At 40.1% G+C, this 19,949-nt stretch overlaps 1 protein-coding gene across 1 annotated transcript; it reads right to left on the reverse strand.

The window, feature by feature from the left end:
- Positions 1-774: 774 nt before the first annotated feature.
- Positions 775-16,974, reverse strand: LOC146700779 (protein sprouty homolog 3). The gene is made up of 2 exons (XM_085471018.1): positions 16,212-16,974; positions 775-2,690 (listed from the first exon to the last, which is right to left on the reverse strand). The coding sequence occupies exon 2, from the start codon at positions 2,603-2,605 to the stop codon at positions 1,709-1,711; it is 897 nt and encodes a 298-aa protein (XP_085327144.1). The 5' UTR covers positions 2,606-2,690; positions 16,212-16,974; the 3' UTR covers positions 775-1,708.
- Positions 16,975-19,949: the final 2,975 nt, after the last annotated feature.

Here is a 19,949-nt window from a genome sequence, read left to right on the forward strand (position 1 = left end):
CAGTACTCCAGGTAAGCCTGTTTTTTCAAGGGGTATTTTCAAACCTAACCACTCCTAACCAGGAAGTGAAAGAACAAAGTGAGTGGAAATTGCACCAATCAAACAAAGAGCAAAGCCCCAGACTGAAGATCAGAACATGCTGTCTCCTGGCTGACACACTCCTGGTTAACAAGCGGCCGTTATTCTCAGCATTGAGTGTGACCTCCAAAGGTGCGTAAAGGCACTGGGCCCAAAGCAACCCTCCTGCATGTCTGTGCAACAGCAGCTTCTGGCAAAAGCACAGCATTTGATACCCTAGGATGAGGATTCATTGGTATATCAACCTTTAAGGCCCCGCTAGCACTTTTAACTTTTTACCTTATTAGCTTCCTTGTGTGTCCTTTTCTTCTGCCAAGTAGTCAACAGCTTTTTAGGTTATAGGACGCAATGTCTCCCTATGTTAACCCAAGAATTTGCTTTTAAGTGCTAAAACACTTAATGGATTATATAGACGAATGGTTCATTAAGAATATGGTTTTCAAAATCCTCCAAGCATTTGGATCATCTGGAAGTTCAGAAATGGCATTTGATTTCAGAATGGGTAGAGAACTGATGGGTGGGGTGGGGGGTGTTTATGTGTAGTAGTGGAGTAGAGGATTGTGAAGGAGGTGGGTCAGAAGAGGGAGCGAGGGAGGTTGGCGACAGGCTGGCTTCAGGAGGAAACCCAACCAGACCCTCAGAGCTCCAGCGAAGCAGAACTGCTAAAAATAACACAAGGCAGGCTTCTTCTGCTGATAAAACAACAAACACACAGGCTCATACACAGGTTGTTGCACAGTAGGAGGACACACACAGACGGACACGCACGCACGCTGCCTCACAATAGATGCATCCTCCCTCTGGTTAAATAATCCCCCAATGAGCTCTAGGCTCACAGGGAAAACATTGTCCATCTACCTCACAGTGCTTTTCGTTTACAAATGAGCTTAATAACATTGAAATTCACACCGTTTGTTACAGTGAATGGTCCCTTTTTGGTGTCAAACTGTTGTCACAGGTGTCGTTCATCTCACTTTATATCTTGGTGCTTTGCTGAGTCTCAGTAAGATGTTCACCTCAGTACAACACTGGTTTCCTCGTTCATCTTTAACGTTTTTTCAAAGTTCTGAATCTCGTTGTAGTTTTAACCTCCATCTCTCACACTTCTTCTGATCAGGTCAGAATCTGTTTGCAAAGTCCATATGCAGGCTTCTTTCCTTTGTGAGCGATTCCTTTGCAAAGAATTAGCACAGAGAGTGGCAAAGGGTTGAGAAGGGAGGAGATTCAATAATAAATAAATACATTTTAACATGCCGAGATTGCACCATAGAAAGCATGTTTTTTTTGTTTTGTTTTGCCTTGTTTTTTGTCTTGGTGTCTTGGTTAAGGTTTAAGGATCGGTCCAGCAAAGCAAAACAGCTTCTTATTCTTCAACATAGGCATTAATTCTCCAACATAAGCAGGCACATTAAAGCTTTGGTCCCTCCTGAGTTGGAGAAATAAAGGTACGTTAGGTGAACAACTTGGTTGTTTGGTTGGTTGGGTGATTGGTTGGCTTGTCATACGTAGGTAGTTGGGTCACAATGGCACTGTCGTCATGATGTCAACCGAGGGACCGTTGATTGGTGACAGCATTGCATTTGGCCACATCTGAGGGGAAATTCATTTACTTGGCCCTCATTCAAGCCTGTCATAACGGTTTCTCCAGAGCTTTGCTGCGGAGCGAGGGATGGCAAGGATTAGGGTTGGAATTGGAAATCTTGCGGCACACAGTGTTGGTGTTGCTGCACCTGCAGCCGGGCCGTGTAGCCCGGTCGTGGGCACACCGGCACAGAGCAAGGCACAGCCTGGCAGGGGGGTAGCAGCAAAGGCAGGGCAGACATAGCGCCAGCAGTCCCATTGTGCTCCAGCGGGCACAGGCATGGGCTGGAGCACAGGAACATGGCTGGTCAGCACAGTTATCTTCATCATCCTGGGCAGAGCAGTGATAGAATAAACCTTTAACACAGCACAAGCATGTGCCATACTCCACGGCATTCTCAGCAGAACACAGACAGCGTTGTCCACAGGCCCAGCAAGAAGGCAGGCGGCGTGGGGCGCAGCACTCTTGACATTTACAGCGGCCACACCTCTCACAGATGAACTGATGGAGACTGAGTTCAGCCTCATCTTCCGCCAGGCGTTTACCAAAAGAATCAGGCTTCAGGTCCCCTTTAGGCTGTGAATGGACCACCGAACCTAAGCCAGAGTGAGATGGTGTCAAACCTGCCAGTAGCCGCTGGTCTGAGGTGGCACTTGTTCGTGACATAGAAGAGCTTATGGTACTGGAACGGCTCAAATGGGAAAGATGAGTGTGCTGCTGTTGACTTTGGCTGCGGGACATGGCTGAGGGGAAGGAAGGCTGGGGGTGATGGATGTATGCACCGTGAGGGTAACGGTCATCGTGGACCAAAAAGAATCCAGACTGCGTTGCAGGTTCCAGTGCCACGGGCCGCTCCACATAGTCATTGTTAGCCCGAATGGCACGTATCTGGTCAAGCGACAGCACTGAGTCCAGCTCCATCCTGAAGGAATGAGTAGAGTCCATCCTGGTCAGCCTGCTGGATGGCACCAGGGTTGGAAGCCGGGTCTGGGGCAAAGTGCTCCCAGTGCTCAAGGCACATCAGATAAACCTGCAAACACAAAGAAAGGAAGCAATAGTGATTATTGGTTCTAATTTTTCATAAAATTCTGGGTTATAACATCTCTCTCTGAGATACATAAGAACTATTTTTAACTATCAGGAGTGACTTTAGTAAAATGCATCAATAAAAACATGTAATTGGAAATTTTAAGCCACTTCTACACATGGTAGAAGAGGCTTTGGTATTGGGTTGGCAGTCAACATTCTACATTCAATTTATACCAGGCATATTTTCTGTAATCACAATTATATTAACTAATAAACCTTTCATTTTTGTATATGTCAGATGTTGTTGCTTCATTTTTATGAAGTCAAAGAATGATTTCTTTTGAGTGTATGGTGTATATTTAGTGTTATGTGGAGAAAAATGTTGTGAAAAGCAAACAGTAGCCTGCATGTTGCTCTCCAAAACTTTAAGAAGCATTTGATCAGGGATGGATTTTGGCTGCAAAACCTCCACACAACCATCAACCGTGTCATCATGACCGCTGAGGCGCTCCACTGCTCAAGCTAACACTATTATTAGCCTGCCAGAGCCAAAGAGACACAACCATGAGGTTCACACTGTAATTTAACATCTGTTGAGCACAGCTGCTGATGCCATGGAGGAATCCCACCTGCAGACAGAGGCTGGCAGTGTGACCAAGCACTTGAGCAACAGAGAAATGGCTTTAAAAATGGTTTAATTGATATATATATATATATTAATCATTTGTCTCTGATTGGCTCAACTCTGCCAGCTAAAGATTTTAGACTGATTTATTGAGGTACATTTTCACTGAGCAAAATATCTCACCATAAAAATACTTTATTTCAGAAAACCATCTGATAAAAATAAAGTAGGCTACTCTGAGTTTCGGTCTGTGGTTCCAATCAAGCAGCAACCACAGCGAAATGCTGAGGCCAGTGCAGAGATACTTAAAGACATGTATTTCCTTAAAAGCTACCAATATATGCCAGTAAGTAGCTTATAAAAATCATCTGCTTTCCTGTAACAGTTTCTTTACAAACTATTTTCAGAGGAAGCACTTTCTAGAAACAAGGTTCTTGTGTATGTAAATTATGTGAGCTATTTGGAGCACCACTAATAAACCTTGTTTATCCTCATGCACATTTTTTTTTTGCATAGGTTCACTCCAGTGGACCGGTTTTACCTCATTTAAACCATCAGCTTTTAGATTTACAGTTATTGCTTCAGTTCATTGAAATTTGTGGGTATTTGTTTATGCGCAGCTCTCATAAGGTCCTGCCACAGGATTTCAGCCAGGCTGAGGTCTGGACCTTGACTGGGATCATAGTCCTTTCTCAAACTTTAGCTGTCAGACAGATGAACTCACATTTGACTCTTGAATAGTATAAAGAGGTGTTCATGATGAACGCAGTGACTCAAAGTGCCCTGGTCCTGTGGCTGCAAAATAAGCCAAATCTTCATCTTTTTATCACAGTGTTTGAAAGTTGCTATGAGGTGTTCAGTGTTTGGTTTTCTCCAAATGTATTTCTTATGGCCAGAGATTTCCACATTGGTCCAGTAAGTCCAAAGAACGTTGTTCTAGACGTTTTGTGGTTTGTTCAGATGTAACTTTAGAGAGAAGAGGCTTTTTTCATGGCAACAGCTTTAAATAAGGCATACAGACTCTTTCTCTAGTTTCACTGTTATGAATTTAACATTTTAAATGCTAACTGAGGCCTGTAGAGCCTGAGATACAACTCGCTGGATTTTAGTACTTTATCAAAGTGTTGGACAATCTGACCTTGGGATAAATTTGATGGGACATACACTCCTGAACGCTTGAAAACAGGAAAATGTCTGAACATCTCCTTTTATAGAGGTACAGTTAATCAAGCCTATTTGAACAGAAGCACCTGGCTGCTAGTTACCCTTTTATTTCCAATGGAAACTGTAAAGCACTGGTAGGCAACTCCAGGCCTCGAGTGCCGGTGTCCTGCAGGTTTTAGATCTCACCCTGGGTCAACACACCTGAGTCAAATGATTAGTTCATTACCAGGCCTCTGGAGAACTTCAAGACATGTTGAGGAGGTAATTTAGCCATTTGAATCAGCTGTGTTGGATCAAGGACACATCTAAAACCTGCAGGACGGAGGCCTTGAGCTCTGGAGTTGCCTATCAGTGCTGTAAAAGGTCTTACAGGACGGGATAGAATTAATTTCACGTGACTGTGTATTGTATTTGTGATAACATAATGCATTTTTTGGGCAGCACGGTGGCACAGTGGTTAGCACTGTTGCCTCACAGCAAGAAGGTCCTGAGTTCAATTCCACCATCAGGCCGGGGTCTTTCTGTGTGGAGTTTGCATGTTCTCCCCGTGTTTGCGTGGGTTCTCTCCGGGTACTCCGGCTTCCTCCCACCGTCCAAAGACATGCAGCTTGTGGGGATAGGTTAATTGGATAATCCAAATTACCACTAGGTGTGAATGTGCGAGTGAATGTGAGTATGAATGGTTGTCTGTCTCTGTGTGTTAGCCCTGCGACAGACTGGCGACCTGTCCAGGGTGTACCCCGCCTTTCGCCCTATGACAGCTGGGATAGGCTCCAGCGCCCCCCGCGACCCTGAAAAGGATAAGCGGAAGCGAATGGATGGATGGATAATGCATTTTTTGTTAAGGCTTTCTTCTTTAAAAATTTAGAGTGGCCCTACAACCAGTAGGATGTAAGAGTGGAAGGAACAGATTAGCAACTATCAAGGTAAGAGTAAGGGAGGTGTCTGCCATTAAATAAATCCTTTATGTCCTCTTGAATTAAAGAATAAAAATATGAAATGTGACTGGGTAATCTTTGGAGGGTGTTAATATATCTGGTTATCCTGCCCAAGTAAAGTCTGTATGGGAAACACTGGTATAAAATGACATGCATTGTGTTGCATACGCATTCAAATGCTGAGTAAGCCACTTCTTTAAAAGTTAACGTGCATTTGCTTGGAAGTGCAGTAAATGCATGATTATACTATATTAAATTAAAATGTCTGAATATAGATTAATATGCCACTGATTTGATTTCCTGTTTGAACATCAGAGACAGAACGCTGTTGCTTAATTTAGAGAAAAAATGCTCGGTTCTTTGTGTTTGTTTGTGATAAAGCAAGCAGCCAACATATATATCCACACACACACACACACACACACAGCTATATCCTCACAGAGAAATGGCAGTCTTGCCAAGTGGCCAACGGGGAGAGATCACTGGCTCACTCCTCACATGGGGCCGGCCCTCTTAGAGAGTAATGAGGCCAAATGGAAATGCGTTTAAAGCAGCTCAGATCATGAGATTAGATAGAGCATGGAGGTAAGAGGAAGCAGAAGCAAATGTGTCTCTTTAGCTCCATCCATATGCATCTAGACTTATTTCAAAAATGTTTCCTCTATTAGTGTCCACTCTTCTGCCAAAGCAAAAGAAACACTGGAGATTCTTTTCTTTGGTTTTTGAAAAAGAAAACAATGCATTACACATTTTCACGAGCCTCAGATGTTGTGTTATTGTGTTATTCTGCTGGATTCTAGCAGGTTAATTATTATTAGCTGATTCTGGAATTGCAGTATTGTCCTGCAGATGTTAGACATGGGTGGTCGGCTGGGATTATACTTGTTGGGAATTGTTCTGCTTTCATACTCAAATGTATTAAAGACACTGAGGCATGGTCATGTCTATGCAGCTCAAAGATGCCCCTAAAATTCTGTCTCCCTGTATTAATGGCATCTTTTCCCCAAAAACTAGTCAATTATCTTTAGAGGACTGCATTATGGATTTGTTTGTTGAGATGAGGAAAGTCTGTTTGATGCATGACTTCACACTTGTTCTGCCAAAAAATAAATAAATAAAAATTAAAAAGTCAGACTTAACTGAATGCCACTCATTGAGACACATATTGCCAGATGAACAGCTGATGGAAATTTATCAAACATATGAAAGCCATAATGGCATAACACAGCACTGGTGTTGCAAATAAGGCAAGATGGGAAAATTCTGGAAGAAAGTAACTGATTGTGGGAAAGTTTATGTATTTTACCACTATTACAGTAAGAGCATTCGTGTCTGCCGCTGTCCAAGTTTCAGCAGATGTGGAAAAAACTTTAATTTATGGTAGATGAAAGTAAAATTATTTTATGAATTAAATATTCTGTGATAATAGGCTACACAACCTTTTGCACTTACTTTAATTGCAGTAGCACGTGATGCTTTCTTTTTAAATAATGGTCCAAAAACCTAAATGATTCAGTCTACTGCCATGCCTCTCTCATAAGCAGTAGACTGCTTGAATCAGACTGCGAAATATCTCATCAGGATCTCTCATTTTAGCCAGAAAAATATGTTAAATAATTGCAAATGTTTTGGGAGTTTTTTTGTACTGTTTTGAGTGCCCAAAAGTTAAATAAAAAGGAGTAAAAAAGAGAAGTGGATACTGAAAAAGGCAGTGCAGACACAGTAATGGAAGAGCAAACAGATGTAGGGATGATAGGATGGTTGAAACCCAAGAATGGCAATCCATCACTGTGAGAGCAGGAGAGGTGATTAGCAAGAATACAAAATACACTTCCTGTCCTCCGTGCCAGGAGACACCTTTGAGCAAACAGCAAACTGTGGCAGCCTGAACAGAATGGTGCCCCAACCCTCTGGCTTTTCTATATAGCCCCCCCCCCCGCTGTGCCCTGCTTCCAGAAATCCAGCCATAAAGCAGCAGATAAGGAGGGCCAGGTTGTTTGGATGAGGATGCATTTTCAAATTAGTCTGAGGAGAGAGAAGAGGACCTGGTGACTAATCTCATCACAGAGCAGTGGCCGTGGCTCGCTTATACTCTGCTCGCCTATCACACCATCTAATTGTTAAAAAAGAAGAGGCCTGCCAACTATTTCCATGACCTCATATTATTTACTCTTTCTGGTCGTGCCTACTATTGCCCCCCTCTAATATGACATACTTACAGCAAGTAAAATCAGAAGGCTTGAAACTATAGAGTTTGAATGTAGAGTTACTGTTTTCAACAAATTCGACAAGCAGTTGAACGACTCACGATTTTCAGAATGGATTTCTTTTCTCTGTTGCATGATATTGTTAGGTTGTAGACAAAGAAACAATTAAAAACAAGAGTTTATTTCAGAACTAAAACTTTGTCCAAAGCTTCTATTTTATGATTAAATTCCACCATAGACTGATGTTTATTGCTGCGATGAAGACTGATGGAAATCTTAGTGAAGTAAATAAGCAGCTCTACAGGTAAGCATACACTTTTAATACAATTATTGTTTCTAGGAAGATTAGAGAGGAAAATATTGTCTGTTTTAAAGGCCCTGGTATCATAATCAACACATGGCCTTTATGCATGCAATCAGCCACTCTGATTGGCTGAGCTGAGATTTCCTGTTGTTTTCAGTTGTGATGCTCAAGCTGTGTCCCAGTTCAGGGTCTGCACGCTTGAAGTACGCGCACTACGGTGCGTACTATAAGTACGACAAGTGCGGAAGTGAGAGGCTTGTGAAATGGGACGGTATACGCTTCGTCGCGCTGTTCAGGTTGCCTAGCAACCACGATACTAACCGCGAGACACGTTACATACAGCTTTGTTTGACAGAAATGAAGGAGAAAAATGTTTTGTTGGTCATTCATTTTTGTCATGACATCACTTTGATTAGCTGAGTATCTGAGGCTGAGACCACGGGACTGTAAAACATGATTGTTGGGCTTCATTTCTGTGCTGAACAGTCATTTAAGATTAGTTAGTAAATAACAATTAGTTAATGTTGTTCATGAGACTAAAGTCATCTCACTGTGGTAATGTAAATATAATATGGCCAATTTTATAGTATTGTCAGATTATTATCAGATAGATAGATAGATAGATAGATAGATAGATAGATAGATAGATAGATAGATAGATAGATAGATAGATAGATATCACTGACTTTCAGCTTGTTGTGTTTGTTTCACAAATTTGTGTTAACTGCAAGAACCTAAACCCACGGACTTGGAGACAGGGGAACATGGGGGAATGCAAAACACTAATGAATTTTAGAGTTTCAGGACTCTATAGCAGCGCGCTGCATCACACCTTTCATCAAACACTTTGCTATTCTAGTAAATTTAGAATAATTGAAAATTTGGATCAGATGCTTTCCTGATATTTCGTGATCCTAAATAAGATGGATGTTCCTGGGTAACTTGATGCACGTTTGTGGCTTATACTGAACTTCCATGGCAAGAAGCACCGTAATTGTTTTATAATCTATCTGGTTCAGAGTAGAACGGGGATTGGGGATTTTTGTGAAAATTGTGCTCGGCAGCATAAGAACAGGATAAGAACAAGTATCATTGTGGACATAGGGACAGAAAAACAATCAACAGGAACAGGAGACGGACAGAGAGGGTTAACAGTATGAATACGCGGTTTGTTTTGGCACGTTTTTGTTTCTTTCCTTTTCTTTTACCATGATGAATTCTCCAAACATTGCATAAGTAACATAAACAATGGATGTCAATGAAGCAAACCAGCCTAAAAGAAAACAGTCATAGGGAGCTGTTGTTTCAAGAGGCCGTCAGCGGTAACCTGAGGATGGACCTCTGTGCTAGGGGAGTATCAGTAATGACTGAGCCTGTGCCCTGGGACACACACACACACACACACTCCTCTATCACACATTTCTACAAAAACGCACACCACACACTGATCTACACTGCTGCCCAGTCGTTTCTCATACTGCCATGTTTAAACTTCAGTGCAGTCTATCTGTATCATTGATACACATAAAACAGGAATTCATATTTTTTTTCTTTTATTGCCTCATATGTTTTCATGGTTGTGATGTAGGTAATCACACAGGAAGGTTTTTTCATATCTTTAAACCTTCATATACCAGGAAGCAGGAAGTCTGTGTTTTTCTCAGTGCAATTAGACATGAAGCAAAGACTCGCTGCTGCGAGTTACATTATCCAAGCAGCGTTTTATCAACTAAGTCAGAAACACTAAAGTCATCACTTTTTGTCCAGGTGACAGCCATCCATTAGAGAACAGGACAGTAGACAATGATAACAATACTATAACATAAGCTTATTTGTTTGAAACCTCTAAATATTATCATTAACAGTTGGCATATTGTACTTCTGGCATTGGGTTTAAGAGCTGACCATCACTGTTTGGATGCGGTCTATGCTAAGTGCGCTTCCAGAGTTTTATAAACTCTGAAAAAAAGTGTTTAATGTTGAAAACCCATTTGCTTCATAAAATCAAGAGGAAAAAGAAACTTGTAATTAGTCCTGATTCCTTGTCTGCCCGCTGACTCTCTGACTTCCGCTGAGTCTGGGCTCGACCTGCTGATGGTCGATGGAGTTTAATGGATAAGGCTTTGTTGCATCTCCCCCTAGATGACATCATGGTTTCTGGCTATTTTAGAACTGACTGCAGTGACCCTTTGCCTCGAAATGAGGAGGGGTTGCCCTCTCCTCACGTCTCCTTTCCTTTCTTCTACTTCCTTCTGTCATATCTTCCCCTATCTTCTCTGCTCCTCTCGCTCCCAAATGTCACCTTCACTGCAATCCCTCCACCTTCTCTTTCATCCTCTCACTGCTCTCCTGTCCTTGTTACTCCTTTAACGTTTTGCGAGGTGTTAGAAATTGTCTTTCATGAAAGATGCTATCAAGCGCTGACTGTTGTGGTAAACAATCTGTTAGTTTACATAAATACATTTTGGGAAATTATCCTTTTTTTCAGCAGAGAAGATCAATATTGATTTAATGTTTGTGCCAATATGCCACTGAGCCTGAATATAAGAAGGGAAACCTCCAACTCCAAACAGGGGCATAGCCAGGATTTTAAGCTACATCCACACTGGAAGCAGTTCAGACCAACATGGCAAACAGAGACCATAGAAAGACATACATATAGATATTTGGCAACTTCAGGCAACTATGGGGGAACTACTTGCTGGGGATGTGAAGTGAGCGTGACCCAAGATAAACTTTTCTCAACTTTTGGGCAAGTGACTGAAGCAACTACCAGTGAGTTTAAAGAAAGCCACTGATAGTAATGTGTGCAGGTAGTAAATACAGTAAAGTGACCAGCAGTCAGGTTCAACGCGATTAACAACTCGTGTGGCCAGAACTTCAGAAGTACAGGGATCAAGAGTCGGCCCCACGTTTCAGAGAGAAATAAAACTACACTTGGTAAAAGTGTTAAAAAAAAAATATGTGTGTATATATATATATATATATATATATATATATATATATATATATATATATATATATACTTAAAAAAAACCTTTTGGGAGGCTCAAATCACACATATTGAAATAATGAATTCTGTGCTTAAATCATGAATTGTACAATAAATTATGTATTTGCAAATTCATTTTTTAATTATTTTATTTATTCAAGCATTACTACAGTAATTTATTATTTAATAATAAAATTTTAAATAAAAACACTATTTTTAAATCTATTTTTCAAAATGAATCATTAATCCATCAATAAATACTTCAAATCGAAAATGATTTTACAAAAAAAGAATGAAACTCAATTAAAAAACATTTTTAAATTCCAAATTAAAAAACTAATTTTCAAAATCATTTTTAAAAAACAATTTGAAAAAGAAAAATAATTAAATGGTTTCCAGAATCAAAGATTTATTTCTGACATTTAAAATGGCAATTCCACTCCTCATTTGAAAATCCATTTCCCTTTCCTGTTAGCTCAAGGATTAGCTATTATATTAGCTATTGGATTAACTATTGGATTAGCTATTGTGCAGACAATATGGAGAATTTTAATTACATTTAATGCTTTTTTTTTCTTTTTTTTTACTTCTACTTCTGTCTTCTTAGAAACAAGAATCACCCACATTATGAGTGTGGACAAGCATTTTGTGTCCCCAACTCACACACCTACACCGTGGAGGTTAGCATATAGGTCTGCACGGTGCCTGTGGGATACCATTGCAGTGCCATGCTTAGACCATTAATCCCATGCTGTCTTTGTTACTTTTCCTACTATTGAGCTGCCTGATTTCCCAGTGTAAAACTTGGAGCTATTTTAACACAAGAAAAATAATCTATAACTACAGAAAACCTTCAATATTGAAATATGATTTGATCTATGAAAAAATAATGATGGACTGTAAAGCTTCTAATTGCCACAGACCTCTCATTTGAATGCACCGATATACTTCTAGGCAAATAAGTTACATATTCATGTACTTTGCTGTTGTATGTAAAGACTTTGGACTCATAATGGAGCACTACAAGACCCAACTGTACTAGATATAGATTTTAATCCATTCTGCTCAAATTCCAGCTGTATGTACATGCGTGTTTGGCCAATCAGGCACTAAGACCCAGGGGCCTTCCTCTTGATGCCCTCCGGGAGCGCAGCAGGATTGAATGACAATAAACTGGATGAGATACCGGATGTGCCGAATCTGACCCCAACGGAAAGACTGAAATAGACACTGCAGACCAGCAAGTCCAGGCAGAGGGGGTGGGACAGGAGGGGAAGCAGCAAAAGAGGAAGGGAAGAGACAGCGCATGAGTAAGGGATGGTGAAATTAGTAATCATAAAAATGAAAGTGGTGGAGATTTGTTTCAGGAGCTGCACATAAGTTACACTTTTTTTCTTTTTCCTGACACATAATTTATGTAAAACTAAGTTATAGACGGCCAATAACATGAACTGTTATCTTGAGAAATCAGTATGTTTTTTTAAAAAGTACCAATGGATGAAATAGTGATCGCTTATAGGCTACTGTTCATATTACGGTACATGGCAGGCTGCCATCTTGATCTGCACCATTAAGTGTACAATTCTGCCCACTATAGATTTAGCTGTAGGCACGAATATGGATCAATGGATGACGTTTGGAGTTGGAACTAAATAGTTCGAGCGTTGCTGATTTGGATTTGAGTTTACTGTCGTGATTTGTAGGTACATTTTAGACGTTATAAAGGCTCTACCACAGTACCCATAAGAGCTTTTCTGGTTCAGACCAGTTAAGTTACTTCCTAATAAGAACTTTACGTTCAATAATGTTATTTTCACGCCTACACCCCTGAAACTGTCTAGAAATAGTCAGCTGGTTAGACAAGATATTAAAGTAGACCAATTATGCTTTTCCTTGTTTTATCTGATAGAAGTTGCATCACAAATGATGGATCCTCAACAAAAACGTAGTCAATATTTCTAATAATGAGGTTAGGATTAAGCCCTGTGAGCCTAAAGGTCAGACTTCACACTGCTCTATATGTTTCTTCAACTTTTCAGTCTTTGTGATGTCAAACAAACTTTCAGCTCCTTTGTACAAAGTCTGAGCGATGTCTGATTTTATGGTGACAATATTAATCTTGACTGTTTGGATGGACTGCTTCTTCTTTGTGCTACACCTTAGTGAGGACAACTTCAATGTCCCGACCTCTAAGTTCACACGTGAAAGTGGCTAGCAGTGGATTTACTAATAGATTGTGTGACTTAGAGGCCCAGAAGGAGAAAAAAAGATTGATTTAAGACTAAACAAGTTAGAAGAAATGTGTGAGAACGAGCAGTACTTCATTAACAGTAACAAAGGGGACGCAGTCTAAACATCATGAAAGTATGATAAGAATGCACATTTCTCACATGTGTTGTCAGCAGAGACAAATGAAACCTTGATACCGACTCGATCAGCATTGTTTTTCTCATCAAATACTTCAGCGTGCAACAAAATTAACCAACTATACTCAAAAAGTATCCCATGCCGGCATGTTCTTCTCAGTCTGACCACCTATTGTCATTTAAAATTGCTCTATGTGGCTTTATTACCACTTTGGCCTTCCGATCAATCTATTGACCTTCAAGGAGAGGTCAAAGGTCAAATGTGACATGATTTTTTTAAATCTTTATCCTGCACTTTCTATATCTTGGCAATACACACCACACTTGTAAGACCTATAGTTATAAGGATTTTTTTTTTGTTTTTAGTTGTTAAAGTTGACATTGACGACCTTTGTGGATTAAATGGATTGTTAACATGACCCCACTCTACACCTGCATGCACTCACATGCATGCATGCAAACATTACCAAAAACATAGCAACTTAGTGGAGGCAATAAATACCAACCAAGTGGTGACATTTGTGCTGAACGCTTAAAAAGCCCAGCTTGTCTTTGTGATTCGAGTTGCATGCTCTACCAAACTGGTTTAGGGGTATGAGAGAGTATAAAAGTATGCAAGTAGTTTTCCTAATGGAGAAAAACACTTCTTTCACTTTCTGTAAAAGTACCATATTTGAGTGTTTGTATTAATACATTTTTTTATGTATATTTCCTGTACTCCGGTCAGTTTAGTTTTCTTAAATCAGTGGTTTCCAAATTCTAGCTTCTTGTACAAACATCGTTGGTGTTATACAATCTGTGATTTGAAGTTTAAGGACAACTAAAGACTGAATAACATCAACCACATGAGGCCTGAAACACGAACGCGACGGTAAAGATTCACACCTGTTGCTTGTTTCACACTCTCGTAGTACCATAGATTTGAAGCAAATTATCAGCTTTCTCATTTTATTCTGTTATATGTTATATAATATATATTTTGAATATTTTATTTGTTCTTTTATAACAAAAGGGAAAAGTTACGAGATTGTGACTAGTTATCTTAGACGTAGAGCCAAATGTGATGTTTGATTGTTCGGAGTAAGCAAGCGACAACAGTCCAGAGAAGCCAGTGGAAAATTCAGATCACATTAAGCGTTTTATTAGAAAATCCTGAGAATATATTTGTAAAGAGCTTTAATTTAAAAGGAAAATGGACTTCTTTAAGCAAAAGAAGTCCATTTTCCATCTTTTTTCAAGCCCTAAAGACTACTGAGATATTACGAGCATATAAGCAACATTATGTATTTCTTTCTGAAGGTAAATAAAAGAAATATACATTTAAAGAGGGAACTAGTGGCATCTTTTTACTGTTATTGTCATAAAAAGTATAAAATTCAAATCTAAACTGTATGACATCACTGGATTGACTATTTGGAGGATTTTGTTTGGGGAAAATAAAACTCCTGTAAATATGTTTGACTTTTCTGATGACTGCCTTACAGTCAGGTGACATCTGATGACCTTATGCACAGTTAGCACAAGTTTGTGTTTGATTTGATTGAATCTTCCCAAAATCTGATAAGTTTGTGGTTCTCTAGTTTATTAGGAAGTGTATTAGCTCCTGTTGCGTTCCATCTCCATCCATCCCATCCCTATCTTCAAACATCTTATCATTCTTTTTTGTCTCGTCATAGTTTTCCTCTACAATCCATCCATCCTTTCATGGTCAGCCCCTCTGCCTAGCATTGCCACTCCTCTAATCCCATTCACTTTCTTTTTCTTTCATGCTATCCCATCGGTCCATCCCATCAGTTTCTCATCCACCCACCCCTCCAGTCCCACCCCAGCGGAGATGGGTATTGACATTCTGCATCCGACCTTGAGGACAATCAATCCCAACCCCACATGTCCCCGTCGCAGTTCCCCGCACACACATACTGGTTAAACGTACAGAGACTGATGTTAACATGCAGAAACAGTTGGCTAATATGATTATAGTACACCATTGCATTTGGTTGTTTGATCGCACCTCCCGGTGATTTAAAAGCGTTTGATTAAAGTCACCAGACCTTGTGCAGTAGTTGTTATTGTTTCAAAACATAAATATAAAAGTCAAAATTGACAACAAAGATTCAGTACGGCTAAATGACTGAATGGAGCCACCTTTTGCTTGTTTTACAGGTGTAATATGTATTTATAGAGAGTACAGATTCAAGAGTAAAACCCATCTCTTCCTGACTGTTTCTCCAGCAGCCAAGACAAACACAAGAAAGAGAGGAAGGGACAAGACCCGATCTTTTGGAAAAAAAAATGTTGCAAACATAGTAGGGCAGTGATCAGTGAATTTGACCATTGGTTATCAAGGAGCTGGCTTGCAGTTGATGTTAGGTTCATGTGCACTGAGGCTTTGAAAAGTTCTGATGCCGTTTTACCACGTCAAGAGATGAAATCGACAGGAAATGATGATTTTCAGCTGAATTTACGTGAAGATCAGAAGGTTGCCTTGATGTTCTGCAAACTTTTTGGTTTCATTTTGAAAAAGCGAGACTTCATTTTTGGAAAATTTTGATTTTTATTTTTTTTTGGTAGGTGCTACTCAAACTCCCACTGTATTACAATAAACTTATCAGTTAATCATATAAAGAACTTTTGAGTATAGAGATGGTTGAGCTTGAAAATTTGCAACATAGTGAACAGCTTATTTTCATTTAAGCAAGTGAGTCAGAACAGGGTCTTTATTTAGAGAACCCAGAAAAAGAACTTAAATGAATTGAACTAAAATGATGCCCAAGTATGAAGTACAAAAAACCTGCAAAGCTGGAAAAAAACTTAATCCGTAATCACTGATTTCAATAAAAAAGAAATTAATGAAAATATCAATTTCATGCAAATCATTAATAGTCCATCAGCAGATCAGATGGCAACAGGATGAATTTATGCTTACCTCCGATTGGTGCGAGATCCATTCTGCAGCAGTGAGCTGGGGCGTCCTGGTTGTCTGTGTGTATGTATGATTTATAGATGTGTCTATATGTCTGTGAAATTTGAGTTGATGTACTTTTTTATTAGTTTTTTTTAATATTTTAATTAAACTCACTTTATTGTACAGCAGGGAGTTATTTTCTCCTCTCCAGTTAATTTTATAAGATTACTGAACTCCTGCTGTCCTAAGGGTGTGTGCCTGAGGGTGACAAAGAGGCTGGGAGGATGCTCTTCCCCAGCACGACGCGCCCTCCTCCTCCTCCTCTTCCCGGAGCTTTTTCCCAGAGCACCACGATCGTGGTGCTGTCCTCCTGAGGTCACCTCCTCCTCCACCTCCTCAAAAAAGCCCAACCATTCCTTTCACACACACAGCAAAGAAGGGCTCCACTCTCTCTGTCCAAGGCATTCAAGTTACCACTGAGCCTTCTGATGCACAGTCTCAAAAGCAGGCACAGTTTTGGCGCTTGTAAATTTTCTCAGTTTTCACGGACAGAAAATTGTCCTCTGCTGCAGGAGAGAGAAATGGGAATATCTCCACGGAGAGCGGAAGGAGCAAAGTGAAATATCTGCAGCTCAGTTCTTTTGGTTGCAAAAATAAACGGTGATGAGAAAAAAGTCTTAATTGAGAAACTGATCGCAGAACTTTATTTTTTATCTTGTGTTTCTCTTTGTGCTGTAGTTTCCTCTCCACTCTCCAAGAGATGAATGACTGAGAGCTGCATGCACTTTCTCTCACTCCCTCTCTCTCTGTCACACAGATACACAGTCCAGTTACCCCTCCTCCTCCCTTCCTCTCTAACTCCTCCCTCTCCCATCACTGAATTAAATTCAATTCTCTGCTGTCTGAACATGACAGAGCAGAACGCACTGTGTTAACTAATAAACAGGTGCTGATTCTTGATGTTTTTCTCTATCCGATGTAGCCCAAACCAGTTTAATTCAAAGTTTGCTCAGTGTTTCCAATGAGGAGTATAACATGAAGTGAATTTTGTGTAGTGGCTGCTGGGCTTAGTGCCACTTCTGCTTTTCATAATGTGATATAATTTGGCTCCAGATGGTTGGTTGGTTGGTTGTTTTGCAAACTACTTGGGTTTTTTTCTGATTTTAGATCAGTGCAATAGCACGTAAAAGCTGTCGATCTCACTCATGTGTAGACAGCCAACAGTAGGTTAACCAGTCCAGCTAACAAAGCAAGCATATGTCTTCACAAAATGACATTTTCTGTGTGGAGTTTGCATGTTCTCACCATGTGTGCATAGGTTTTCTCCTCCCTCACTCCAAAGACATGCAGTTAGTGAGGTTAGGTTAACTGGTGATTCTAAACTTCCCATAGGCATTAATGTGAGTATGAATGGTTGTCTGTCTCTCTGTGTTAGCCCTGTTACAAACTGGCAACCTGTCCAGGGTGTACCCCGGGTCACCCTGTGGCAACTGAAGTAGGCTCCAACCCTTCTACCTGCAGCTTTAAGCAGAAGAAGATGGATGGGTGAAACAAGAGTGATCTATATATTGTAGGGTAGAAATGCTACAGCATTAGAGTGGTAACCCCAACGATCCAAGAATCCCCTGGTGAGGAAGAACCCTTTTAACAGAACGAGAGACCTCTCGCAGAACATTAATAAGATACCATCTCTTAAGAGATGTATCCATTTGTTCTCAATACAACCATTACTTCCACTGATAACATTGTTGTAACACAGAATAATGGAATCCACATCCATTTAAGAGTATACTGCCTTCATACAAAGTAAAATGAATCTAGAAATTAGAGATTTAAGCATGTTTAGCTCTGTCTGAGCCGTCCGATTTCCTGTGTGTTCTCTATTCGCAAATAAAGAGCGTGGAAATGAACAAACTCTCATAGAGTTTTAAAAATTTCTAATTGCTAAAATCATCATAATTAGACATTTTTTATTATTAATTTTACAGCACTTCAGGTGGTCATTGACAGGTTGTGGATTTGAATCTTGCAGTCAGCTGGGAGCTGTCTGTGTGACGCTTACATGTTCCCCCTTTACCTGTAGTTTGCCCATGTTCGTCCGAAAGTCCAAAGACATCCATGGTGGATTCAGTTATTATTTTAAATTGGCCATAAGTGTGTATGTGTGTTGTTCTCTTTCTTCTTTAGCTTGTCTAGAGTGTACACCAACCCTGATCCTATGAAAAATAAGTTAGTATCCAGCATCACCCACAACCCAAAGCTGGATAACTGTTTAAGATCATGGAAGGACTGATGGGTACAAAAGTTCTCTTGTGCTTTGCGAAATCACACAACCTTTAATTCACTGAGGCGTCTGTGCCAAATTATTATGTTGGTAATTTTGACAATAAGTGCATCACGGACCCCCGTGTCATGACTGCTTCTCTGCTGTGAAGCTGGTAATGCAGTTTTCTAAATGAAAACATTTTAGGATTGTTAGGACTATAAATGTTACACAGAACTTAACCGTGGTCAATGGGGGGGGGGGAGGAAGACATTGAAATTCATTCATTCATTTGTTCCATTAGGACAAGTGACATCACTGACAATATGCAACATAACTGAAATATGAACCTCATCTTTTATGTGTGTGTGTGTGTGTGTATATGTTTGTGTGTGAGGATGCTCGTGCATCCATGTGTTCGTGTGTACGAGCTTTTTGTCTTTTTTTGGTCTGCGCCCTTACTCAGCAGGATCCTGGCTAGAGCAAGATGCACTGTGCAAGCATACAAGCGTGTAGTCCACACACGCACACACACATTAAGGTAACTGGACACTAGTCCCTAATGGGGGTGAGGGGAGCTCTGTTTCCTGTTGAGGAAAGCATCTGAGATGAAACAAACTGCTGGTAGAGACGCTGAGGAGAGGGGGTAAAGACAAAGACAATTAGATTATCTAAAGGAAACCAAAACTACCTTCAATTAAGGCCCTTTCCTTTACCTAAAATCTAAAGAGCATTTTTCAATAAAAAATTACCAAAAAAAAAAAAAAAACACCTTATGGTAACTTAGAAGTGTGTTATGAAATGTACAAAAGGTCAGTATTCATATCATGTTTTGTTTGTGTTGAAGGTTAAAAATACAGCTTGAATATGGGAACAATTTACATTATGAAAATTGATGGCTGCCTGACAATAACTGCCCAGCTAAGATAAAACATAGCTGTCGTGGAGGGTCATCCACGACAGCTATGTTTTATCTTCCTTAGCCCTGAGTCAGATAGGCCTTGAGATAACTGAAAACTGTGTAGTCCCACACTAGTTGGTGACCGTTTGCAAAAGGTTGCTGGCTTTCACTGGGTGAAATCAGTTGCAAAGTGCTCCATCAAAGACCTTCTTGTGATTGCCTCAGCCACCTTTAGTATGCATGGAAGACAGCAGCCTGTCTGCAAAACTCACTAACTTTTAATTATCAAAATTAGACCTATTTTAAGAAAATTTGTGTGATATTTAAAGCAATACTGGATGGGTTTTTTTGGTGACTGCAGCTTCCAGGTAGCAGCATTTAGTAATGCAAACAGAATGAAGGGCAATCTCCATCCTTTTTCGGTGAGCTACTGTCATTGGTGTTTCAAAGTGCAAATATATTGGTAACTTACCACATCAGTAACTTCAATCCACAGCTCACTCTTCCTGTCATATGGAGGGCAGCTAGTGAGCACTCCAGCAAAGCTCAGCTAAGCTTACTTTTTGGTTGCACATCACCAGCTTCTAGTATCTAC

This window comes from Copadichromis virginalis, linkage group LG10, assembly GCF_057382275.1.
Source record: "Copadichromis virginalis isolate Kocher_CV1m ecotype Utaka linkage group LG10, C_Virginalis_male_GT1.1, whole genome shotgun sequence".
In the NCBI taxonomy this organism is placed as follows: Eukaryota; Metazoa; Chordata; class Actinopteri; order Cichliformes; family Cichlidae; genus Copadichromis; species Copadichromis virginalis.